Source organism: Bubalus bubalis, chromosome 5 (assembly GCF_019923935.1).
Source record: "Bubalus bubalis isolate 160015118507 breed Murrah chromosome 5, NDDB_SH_1, whole genome shotgun sequence".
NCBI lineage: Eukaryota > Metazoa > Chordata > Mammalia > Artiodactyla > Bovidae > Bubalus > Bubalus bubalis.
In genome coordinates this window covers 38623991-38635771 of record NC_059161.1, presented here as the reverse complement: position 1 = coordinate 38635771, position 11781 = coordinate 38623991, and the positions used below count along the sequence as shown (strand labels likewise).

At 48.8% G+C, this 11781-nt stretch overlaps 1 protein-coding gene across 1 annotated transcript in view; it reads left to right on the top strand.

Annotated features, from left to right (window-relative positions):
• The first annotated feature begins 957 nt into the window (after positions 1–957).
• Positions 958–11781, top strand: part of MTOR (mechanistic target of rapamycin kinase) — a 123315-nt gene continuing 112491 nt past the window's right edge. The window contains exons 1-8 of the mRNA XM_025285881.2: positions 958–1106; positions 3185–3360; positions 3995–4103; positions 4791–5023; positions 6295–6495; positions 7203–7337; positions 10733–11008; positions 11093–11201. Coding sequence (XP_025141666.1) covers positions 3199–3360; positions 3995–4103; positions 4791–5023; positions 6295–6495; positions 7203–7337; positions 10733–11008; positions 11093–11201 — 1225 coding nt within the window. The 5' untranslated portion in view covers positions 958–1106; positions 3185–3198. The remainder of the gene's footprint in view (positions 1107–3184; positions 3361–3994; positions 4104–4790; positions 5024–6294; positions 6496–7202; positions 7338–10732; positions 11009–11092; positions 11202–11781) is intronic.

Below are 11781 nucleotides of genomic sequence, written 5' to 3'. Positions count from 1 at the left end.
AGAGCCAACCAGTCCATCCTAAAGATCAGTCCTGGGTGTTCTTTGGAAGAACTGATGCTGAAGCTGAAACTCCAATACTTTGGCCACCTGATGTGAAGAGCTGACTTATTTGAAAAGACCCTGATGCTGGGAAAGATTGAGAGCAGAAGGAGAAGGGGGCGACAGAGGATGAGATGATTGGATGGCATCACTGACTTGATGGACATGAGTTTGGGTGGACTCCAGGAGTTGGTGATGGACAGAGAGGCCTGGAGTGCTGCGGTTCATGGGGTCGCAAAGAGTCGGACACCACTGAGCGACTGGACTGAACCGAACTGTGAGATATTTAAATTTTTTCAATTTTTTTTTATAATGGACGGTGATTTTTTAAAAATGAGACGTAGTCAAATTCCATTTCTATTGATTTTCGAAAGGATTTTTAAAAAATGATACTGCTTCGAAATTATTTAGTCACAAGTAGCTCATTTAGTTAAATTTTGCCTACGGTTTCTGGCGAATGATCTTGGGAGCTAGATAATATTGGGAAAGTGGGGAAATTTAACTAAAAATGCTTTAAAATGCGAATTACGTTTCACAGAAGAAAAATCATGGATAGACTAGTGCTAGTGCGTCGGTTTCGCTCACACATTGCTCTCGAAAATTAAATTTGGGGTCGCGAACCTCCGCCTAGTCCTTCGTGGTCCCATCCCGCGGTACCCAGACAGCGAAATGGGCACCGCCACGGCCCAGGTGCAGTGGGGAACTTTAGTAACGATGCACCGGATGTGTGCGTGGAAGTGACTGAAGTCAACTCACGAATGATTGGTTCTCCCGAGAGAACCTAAGCCTCCTTTCTCCTGCCACTGGCCACGGGGTTTGTCTATTTGAACAGTCCCCGCCCCCTGGAGAAGCCGGGTCCCGAAGCCTAACTTCTCCTAAATGATTATTGGCCTGTCTTCCTGTCTATTTTCTTCTTATGCCCGTCGATTGGTCGTTAGGGCTAGGAGTACGCCCTCCCTCCCGCCCGGCTTAGAGGACAGCGGGCAAGGCGTGTGGTGGGGACCGGGCCTTGAAGCGGCGGTACCGGCGCTGGCGGCGGCAGCTGAGGCCTTGGCCGAAGCCGCGCGGTGAGTCTGGAGCCTGGCACCGACCCCTCCAAGGCGGCGGAATGTTCAGACCCACGGCCAACCTGGTCCGTGGGGGCACCCCGGGAAGCCGTCCGTCTGGGACTTGGGGTCCCCTCAGTACTGGCCCCATGGAGTTGGGCGCCGCCGGAGGCCTTGACCCTCACCTCGCAAGGCTACGCCCACCTCCTCCCGGACCTCCAGGAAACCCCCAGACCCTTTAGCCTATCGTGCGTTTCTGGCGCCAGAAGGCCGGCCCATCAGCTCCTGTGTTGCTGGGGCGCCTTTGGGTCTCTACCCATCAGTCAACCCTTCTTCTGAACCACCTATACACATTGTCCTCAGAGAGGACCAACGTCAGTGTCAGCCCCTTGCGCTCCACTGTGGATGCCTCTCAAGGACCCATTCCCCGGAGCTGAGCTCGGTTCCACCCTGAGTTTCATCCTCTCCGTCCCCCGCCCCCATCCCTAGTTTGGGCACCTGGCTTTAACTTCTGTAAGCCCTCGCCAAGACCCTTCGTGTATTTAACTTATAGTATTTTCATTGAATTGTGCCTGGGGCAGATAGCCTGTGGGCCTTAGACCTTATGAAGATAGGCTGATTCCTTTCTGAGACTGGAAATTCCTTGCTAGCCTCCCTCCCCCTCATCACAGCCAGGTGCACACTCTCTGTAGTAGTTTTCTCCTCTGGAATCCTTGGGGTTCCTCAGCCCTAAAGTCTGACACTTCTTTTTGCAGTCTTCTTGATGCTGGAGTATTTAAAAGCTTCTCAGAATCAATTATTACTGTTTTTTACCTGTCTGGATTTCACAGATTCTTTCAAAAATAAGAAATTTTGAAAATTTGATTTTCTGTTAAAACGTGGACAGGTGTATATGTTATTGCTATAGCAGTCTGGCAGAGCTTTATCATAGCCACTTTGTTATGGTCTCTTGATTATTTGTGTTTCCCCCTAGACTGTAAGCTTATTGAGGGAAGGGACAGTACATAATTGAGGAATAAATGCGTGATCTCAGGAACATATCAGTCTCTTTTAGCTCACGTTCCAGGTACATTTTATAGAGCAGAGACTTCCCTGACAGTCCAGTGGTAAAAGACTCCTTGCTTCCAATGCAGTGGGCACGGGTTCAATCCCTGGTCGGGGAAATGAGATCCCACATGCTGCAGGGCAGGACCACAAAATAAAAATAGAAAATAATAAAAAATTTTAAAAATACAGAACCCCGCCGCCCAATACAATAACCATCAGCCACATGAGGCTTAGAGTGCTTGAAATGTGACTAGTCAGAGTTGAAATTGACCTAACTGTAAAATGCACACTCGATTTTGGTGACTCAGTACAGAAAAAAAGAATGAAAAAATATGTCAATAATTTTTTTGTGTTGATAACGTGTTGAAATGATATTTGGGATGTGTTGGGATTAAATGTGTTCATTTTTCTTGTTTCTTTTTACCTTTTCCATATGGCTACTAGGAAATTCAAAGTTACATTTGTGATTCATATTGCTGTTGGGCAGTGCTGCTATAGAATAATAAACAGTGCCCCTCTTTAAATTTTCCTCAAGGAAAGGGGCAGCCTTAGGCATGCTTATTCTCTCCCTCTGCCTCCCCACTCTAGTACCTGACTGTGCCCTGTATGTAGTAGTCATAAAGATAATCATACCTAGTAACAATTAATTCACTGTGTGCCTGGCACTGTTTTAATCATTTTTTAACATGGGTTAACTCACTCAGTCCTCACATCAACCTTATGAGTTAGGTACTATTATCCTCTTATTACAGTTAAGGAAACTATTAAGTATCTTCCTCAAGATATATAATTTTGGACTGAATTCTCACCCAGGTAAGTCTGGCAGCACAGCCCATAATTTGACCTGTGCTACTGTGCTGCCTCTTTTAAACATCAGTCGTTGTTGAATGGCTCAAGGCTCTTTGCGTGTTTTTCAGTGAGGTCTCCCAACCTTGTTTGGCTCCCCAGCTTAACTTGGGTATATGAAGATCTGTGTTGAGGAGTTGGGACCATATATAAGTTCATTGCCATAGTTTGTTATTCAGAATATTAAAGGAAGCATCTCTCCAAAGAACCTCAGGGCAAGATGCTTGGAACCGGCCCTGCCGCCGCCACCACAGCTGCCACCACATCCAGCAATGTGAGCGTCCTGCAGCAGTTTGCCAGCGGCCTGAAGAGCCGGAATGAAGAGACTAGGGCCAAAGCTGCCAAGGAGCTCCAGCACTATGTCACCATGGAGCTCCGAGAGGTTCGGACTGTTGTCATTAGGGCCATTCATCATGGAGTGTTGGGGCTACCTGTACCGTCCCTGGGTTAGATGCCTCTTGACCCCTAAGTGAGGATTCAGAAAATGTAAAGATTCCATTTCAGAAAGGCGCCCAGTTTCTCATGTCCACAGAATGTGCGGATTCCTTTGCAGCAGTTACACATTTCTGTGGCATTTCCTGAGGTGTGGTATTTTAAGAGTCAGCATAGAGATGGCTGTTTCTTTTCATTTTTTTCTGTTTCATGCCACATTCCAGACCTTCCACTCTTTCTGCCTGATAACAGTGGTTGGCATGGCTTTGAAGAGTTGGTTGCTTGGGGCTTTCTAAACAGAGACCAGACTTGAGGTCAGGGACAATGTCTTATTTGTCCTTATACCTCTGATACTAGGTAGAATCTAGGACGGTGGGTGGCCTGCTATTGAATAAGATATGCAATAAGTATTTGTTAAATAGACCAATGAATTGCTGTACAGTTTAAAACTAGAAATGGGCAGCAGCCGTGTCCCCCTTGGCTTGAACTGTACCTGCCGGCTGCCTTTCAGGTCCTAACCTTTGGGAGCCATCCCAGCATCAGGGAGACATGAGCAGTTATGCTGAGTACATCTTCTTTTGTAGATGAGTCAAGAGGAGTCTACTCGCTTCTATGATCAGCTGAACCATCACATCTTTGAACTGGTGTCCAGCTCAGACGCCAATGAGAGGAAAGGTGGCATTTTGGCCATAGGTAAGGACAGAGTCTCTGGTGAGGTGGGAACTGGAAATAAAGGACTGTTCACTTTTGTGTCCACTGCACCCTGTGTCTGCTTCCTACTGGATACTTAGTTCACATTTGTTTAAGGAATTTTAAGGAGCCTCATGGCTTTCAGTGTCCTTACTCGGCTATTCTAGCAGTAGTCCTGGGACATAGGCAAAGCAGGTATTTTCAGATATCCATATATCTGAACCATATCTCAGAACCATTAAGCAACTTTTCTAGGGCCAATGCACCAGGGCTGAGACTAGAAGCCTGCTTTCACTCCAGGCTCTGTTTTCTCCATAGCACGGTGTGGCATAGCAGGACTCACAAACAGAAAAGTAGAGCTGGGATGCATTGAATGAAAGGCAGGTAATTTTCAGCTCCCAGGAACTAGTCATCCATCCTGTGAACTATTATTCAGTCCCAGTTTGTTTTCCTTTTCTTCTTGGGAAAACAAATTGTATTTACTAAAAAGGTCATTTTGCTTTATGTAAGTAGTTCTGGCACAAATGCCAGATCTGTTGGTTGAAATGAAAATTGTTTGCGTCCTTACTGTCTGGAGATTTCAGTCGGTACTGAAAAGGAAGAGGTCACTGGCTGTGTCCCTCTGAAAGCCGCCTACTTTCCTGGGCAGCCTGTGCCCTTCCTCACCTTTTGCCTTCCTGTCTTTTCCAGCCAGCCTCATAGGAGTGGAAGGTGGGAATGCCACTCGAATTGGAAGATTTGCTAACTACCTTCGGAACCTCCTTCCCTCCAACGACCCAGTTGTCATGGAAATGGCATCCAAGGCCATCGGTCGGCTTGCCATGGCAGGGGACACTTTCACTGCTGAGTATGTGGAGTTTGAGGTGAAGCGAGCCCTGGAATGGCTGGGTGCTGACCGCAATGAGGGCCGGAGACATGCGGCTGTGAGTGTCTGGGGAGCAGTGCATTGTGTCAGGGTCCTTTATGTGATGTGCTTAGGGCCCTGGAAGGCAAAGAGTGAGAGGGTCGCTCCAGGCAGAGGCACTGTGCTTCTTGGTGGCCCTGAATTCTGCCCCGGATCCCTTTCTCTCCTCACCCTGAGCTCCGTTCCTGAGGAGGAAAATTAACATTCTCTTTCATTGCTTGAGAGGCAGACCTGTGTGCAGTTCTTACCCTGACCTCTGATTTTCCAGTCGAAAACGCTTCCCCAGAAGGCACCGTTCAGCCACAGGAAAGAAGAGAAGCCACAAGCTAAGAGGCTTACAAAGCCTTAGACAGCTGCACTATCTGCAGCATCCCTCTGTCAAGGTCCCTCAATATCCTGTGGAATAAGGAAGTTCTGGGCTGCAGAGAGGAGCAAGGGAGGTACTCGCTCCCCCTGCTGGGAGAGTGGGTCTGCCTTCTCCCAGGCCTTTCCTGTTTATGTTTTAGTCATTTATTGATTGGTCAGTACACAGTCCAGACTTCCTCTTTCCCCTTGGCTGTTCTGCATTTGAGGGAGTGGTGGCTTCTACCCTCTTCTTCTAGACGCACATCCTCCTCACTCTCCAAGGCTCATCCCTGAAAAAGACTTGTTTGATGGGCTAACAATCCAGGCTGGGAGGCGGGGGAGAGTCTGTCCTTAAGAGACAGAATCTATGAACCAATGTGGTGGGAATAGAAGCTTTAGGCGGATCCTTTCCAGTCGCTTCCCTCTTTAGCAGGCAGCACCATGAGAAAGGAGCCTGCCTGGGTGAGAGGCCTGCCTCTGGTGCCACTCTCTAACTCTAACTTGGGGCAGACCCTCCCGCCCACCTTCCGTTTTTCCATGGTCAAATGAAAAAAGCAAGATTAAATATTAAACAGGAACATTCATTCAGTAAAGGTTTATTGACTGCTTAAATAGTCCAGGTACATTCTAGGCTATTTATTTATCTATCTACTATCTTCTAGTGGAGCAGTATATAAAACATCAAGCACGGCTGTGCTTTCAGAACTTGTGTCCTGACTTTCCTGTACAAGCGTTCTATTTCTAAACACCCTGTGATAATGGACCCTGAGATGTTTGATCAGTTTTACTCTCATTCCTAGGTCCCCAGGAATTCTGAGCTACAAGAGTGGGCAAGTGTGCTGTTTTCCTAGTGTGTGTTGGCTCTGGCATGAAAAGAGGCTGTGTTCCTAAGAGAACAGAGCTCTCTGATCCAGATGCAAGATCTCTGTGTGCCTTTCCTCCCAGGTCCTGGTGCTCCGTGAGCTGGCCATCAGCGTCCCCACCTTCTTCTTCCAGCAAGTGCAGCCCTTCTTTGACAATATTTTTGTCGCCGTGTGGGACCCCAAACAGGCAATCCGGGAGGGAGCCGTCGCCGCCCTTCGTGCCTGTCTGATCCTCACCACCCAGCGGGAGCCAAAAGAGATGCAGAAGCCGCAGTGGTACAGGGTGAGGAGATGGTTCCATTCCAGCCTCCAGCAAAGCACTTCGGCCTAGAGCGTCACTGGGCTTAAAGAGCAGCAGTAGGCCCCTGGCCACAGAGCTAGCGTCATGTCTGCTTTGGTCTTACATGACTTTTTAAGCTCACTGTGAATTAGTAGTTATTTTGTTGTTTTCCACGAAAGCAAAGATCTGTCCATAGCTACGCCATTATTTTACACACCACTAATAGTGAGACTGCAGTGCCAGTTACACTCATTGCCTTTTAACAACAAGTATAAGGGGTCTCTTTTCAGAGATGTTGAAGTAGGGAAAAACGGGCGTGTCTGGAGGAATGAAATGCGGTAAATACTGAGAAAATAACCAGTTCTCCTCTAGTGTTGCGAGTCCCATGCTGACTGCTGCTGCCAGGAGAACCTACTGAGGCTTGTCCTACACCAAGAGCCTTGAACATGGGCTTGGATACCTGGGTTCTAGTCTTGGCTGCTCTGTGACTTTGGGCAAGTCACTTAGTTTCTGTTTTTAATCTGCCTCATGGTAGCGTTGTGAGAGTTGAAGCTAAATTAGATGAAAGAGCTCAATGAGTTAGTATTGTTTGTGATACTAGCATGAGTCCCTGAGCAGGCATGGTAACCTCGGAACCCCCCACATAGATGGGCGGGCTGCTTTCTAACTCTGCGTGTTGTGTAATGAAGGCATTCTGCATCTCTCTGTAGCACACGTTTGAAGAAGCAGAGAAAGGGTTTGATGAGACCTTGGCCAAGGAGAAAGGCATGAATCGGGATGACCGGATCCATGGAGCCCTGCTTATCCTCAATGAGCTGGTCCGGATCAGTAGCATGGAGGGAGAGGTGAGAAGCCACTTCTGAGGAACAGTGAGGTCAGGGGTTCCAGGCTTCCCACGTGCCATTCTGAGACTGAGATGAGGCGAGATTCTCATCCTCACAAGCTTACATTTTATAGAGAAACAGGTAATAGACAAAGAAATAAGAGCATTTCAGACAGCAGTCAGATCTATGAAGAAATGGAGTGGAGGGAAATAGGATGCAGGGGGTGACTCCCTCCCTGCAGTGATGCCATTTGAGCTGAGACCACATGACATGGAGGAGCCAGCGTAGCAGCCGGCAGGGAGGTTATCCATGCACAGACTTGAGGGTGAAAGAGAATTTGACAAGTTCAAGCAGGAAGGGAAGTGAAGCTGGTGCACCATGAGTGGGAAGAGGGAGGGTGGGGCCCCACTGGGAAGCTCATAGTTTGTGGTCCACCCAGGCTCTTATTCTTACCCCAGGGGATGATGTGACGGCATGTGTCTTCCAACAGTCATTGGCTGCTTGTGGGGAAGAGCTTGTGGAGAGGCAGGGAGGAAAGCAGAAAGATGAGTTAGGAGGTGTATTGGCTCAAAGAGCAGCTACAAAGATGGGTTTAAAAGTACAAGGATTGTATTAGGGAAATAGCCTGTGAGAGAAAATGAAGAGGGAGCTGGAAGAGGCTGGGAGAACCATCAGGCCTCAGCGCGTGTCTGACCCTGAGTGAACAAGAGCGGGAAGAATGGGATGGAAGCGTCCTAATCTACCATGCAGAGCCATCCCAGGGTCCTCAGGCCAGACCTGGCTGTCAGAGGAGGCCCGCCATAGCATTCTTACTGCGTTCTCTCGGCTGGAAGCGGCCCCTGGAAGGTGCGGCTGTGGCACAGACACGGCTTCCACTGACTCTGGTAGTGTAGACGCAGAAGCGGATTCAGTGTCAGTCCACTCGTGCTGGATTCAGGGTGTATCTGGGAGGTAGTCTTCCAGTGGGGAGCTGGTTGCTGTGGAATTTTACCCCAGGGCTTCCTGCTTTTGGAGGCCCAGTGACGTTTGTCAGTGCCTGTGTCCTGGGTGTGGGCACAGTGTGTGCTGCAGCGTGTGAAGCAGAGTTTAGCTCTGGATCCCCACTCCTCTCTCTGCTGTGTGACTTGAGTAAATTACTTCACCCCCTCAGTTTTCTCAGTTTTAAAAGGGTCTTATCCACCTCATTGAGCTCCTGTAAGGTTTCTAAATATATATGAGGTGCTTAGCACAACTCCTGATTCCTAGTGGGCATTGCGTAAATGATCATCCTCAGAGATTTCCCCACCTGAGTATAACGTGCTTTCCACTGTACCCCACACAGCTCTGGGATCTTCGTTGTCTCCAGAAAAATGGGACAATATCACCTAGCTCATAGGTTTAAATGAAATAGTACTTTGTGACAGTGCTTTGTAAATTATAAAGAACTATACAAATGTAAGGGCTTTCCTGTTGGCTCTGTCGGGAAAGAATTCTGCAGTGCAGGAGACCTGGGTTTCATCCCTGGTTTGGGAAGATCTCCTGGAGAAGGGAATGGCTACACACTCCAGTGTTCTTGCCTGGGAAAATCCCATGGACAGAGAAGCCTGGCGGGCTACAGTCCATGGGGTTGCAAGAGTCGGACATGACTTCGCAACTAAACCATCACCACCATACAAATATAAAGTATTATAATTTCATAACTTCTTCATTTATTTAACAGAATAGAATGAGCATCTACTATAGGCCAGTTATACTGTGTCCTAAGAGCTAGAATAATACAGCAGTGAATAAAACAGTACATACTAGCAAAAGGAGGCAGACAATACACAAATCAATAAAAGTATATATAGTACAGCGTATGGCGATACGTGCTGTGGAGAAAAGTAGGGCAGAGAAAGGAATGGGGAAGCTAGCATGGATCAAGTATTACATTATACAATATGGTAACATTTGAGCATAGCCGTGAAGAAGCTAAGGACAAAGCCATACAAACATCTGGGGATGCCCCTTCCAGATAGCTGGTTCTGTAAGCACAAGGCCCCATGGTAGGAGTGTGCTGCTTTATGAAGGGAGCGAGCTTGCTGTTGTGAGCTGAATGAGAGGAGAGAGGAGTTGGGAGGCAGGGTCCAGGGAATACCTGGGGCAGGAGGGGACTCATCACATAGGATGTCAGAAGCCCCTGCACATATCATTGGAAATAAATTACTGGAGGGGCCAGGGCTGAGGCCAGGAGTCTAGTCAGGACAGAACTGTAGCATCTCAGTAGAGGACTTGGGCAGCTTAGACCATACTGGGAGCTGTGGTGGTGCCAGGAGGGGCTGGGTTCTAAATTTGGGATTTGGAGGTCGGTGGGAGAGAGAGGAGTCCAGGTTTGGGGCCTCAGTGACTGGAAGGGTAGAGTTGCTATTTACTGAAATGGGAGTAATGAGGTCTGGGGTGGAAGGTCAGGGGTTTGCTTTTGAACTTGTTATTGTGCATCTGACTGGAGATGTTGAGTAGTTTGGGGGAGAGATGTGAGTGAGAGACAGATGTGGGAGTTGTTGGCATGTGCATGTTATTTCCAGTCGTAAGACTAGATGAGAACTCCCCGGTAACTAGGGTGGTTGGGCGAGAGATGGGGGCTGAGATCCTGAGGAACCCAGGGAGACCAAGGAGTAGTGGTGGCGGTGGGTGTGGGTGCCAGCAAAGCTCAGGGTCCAAGGAGCCAAGTGAGTAAAGGGTTTCAAGGAGGAGGAAACACTGCGTTGGATCAGATGCTGCAGACAAGTCAAATAAGATGAGGACTGAGACTGACCATTCAATTTAGCAATGAAAGAATGTTGGTGACCTTGACAAAAATAGTGGACAAGATTTTCTGAAAAATGAAAATATCTGTGAGAAGAGTTTGGAAGTCTGGAAATTAATTGTTCTCTTATCTTTCTCAATTTGGACTGCTGGAGGACGAGTTATTGAGCAGTCCTTTGAATAGGTAAGAGGTGTGAGTTCTCAGCCAATCAGCTTGTTCCATGCCTCTTACAGAATTCCTAGGCCTCTGAGAATATCACTTGCCTCCACTGTTTCTACCTGGGTTTCAGGTGAGAAGAGGGCCAGCAGAGCTTCCTTAGCAGGGTGCTGGAGTGGGGCTGCCCCTCACCCTCTCAGGAGTCTCCTGTCATAGCCATCAACAGTCAGCTTTCCCACACCAAGGGTAGCTTAGGGGTCCTTGGGAGCCAGCCCCCTGCTGCTGCTCCATCCTTCAGTAGGTGGTGCTCTTCTACCTAAATTAGAATCAGGCCCCCTGCAAGGTTCTAGGGAAACCTGAATCCTCAACAAGAGTGGCCTCCATCCCCTGTGGGAAGAGCTGCATTTCAGGGTTGGGTGTGTGTTGCTCATAGACTCCACGGTGCCCGGGTAAATGCCTCTTGTGAGTAAAGGTGACTTTTCCCTCATGTGTACAGCGCCTGAGAGAAGAAATGGAAGAAATCACACAGCAGCAGTTGGTCCATGACAAGTACTGCAAGGATCTCATGGGTTTTGGAACGAAACCCCGTCATATCACCCCCTTCACCAGTTTCCAGTCCGTGCAGCCCCAGCAGTCAAATGCCTTGGTGGGACTGCTGGGGTACAGCTCTCACCAAGGCCTCATGGGCTTTGGGGCCTCCCCCAGCCCGGCAAAGTCCATGCTGGTGGAAAGTCGCTGCTGCAGGGACTTGATGGAGGAGAAATTTGATCAGGTCAGTAGCAGAAAGCCTGCTCTCTCTTTTCCCAAGCTCCATGCCTCCCCTTCCTGTACCAACCCTGTGTTCTTCCTGTCTCAGGTGTGCCAGTGGGTGCTGAAGTGCAGGAATAGCAAGAACTCGCTGATCCAAATGACAATCCTTAATTTGTTGCCCCGCTTGGCTGCCTTCCGACCTTCTGCCTTCACAGGTGAGGATGTCCATGGATGCGTTGTGTTGTTACCCATCAGGGGTAATTAAACAGAGAAGACGTGATTGCAGAAAGTTACAACTGCTTCTCATTTGAAGCAGTGACTGCTGAAAGGCCAGTCTCTGGTTTCTTAGCCAGTTTCAGCAGTACGTAGTTGGGTTTTCTGTAAATGTGGCAGACACCGGGACAGTCCAAATGTGCAGGCAGAGGTGCTGCTAGAGCCAAGCAAATTCTCACGTGGAAGCCAACATGTTCGTTCACGAATGGGCTCCAGATAGACTGAAGGGAGGGCAGTTTGGGTTTCTGTGGGGTGCAGTGGCTAGTCTGTGGGGCATGGAGGAGCCGATGCAGTCCTGCATCTGCCCCTGAGGTGGGCACCAGGCTGCCTCCTCGCTCACAAGGAGGAAGGACTAGACGCTTTAGGGGCTGGTTTCACGGGTGACAGACTGTGGCTTCCCCCCTTCCTGCCCTGTTCCCACCGGTTGCTGTGAATTCCTAGCTCCTGAAACTGGCCCAGCTTGGACAGTGGCTTCTCCATGAGGCCTGCCTGGTTCACTTCAGCTGGAAGCATGCTTTTCCT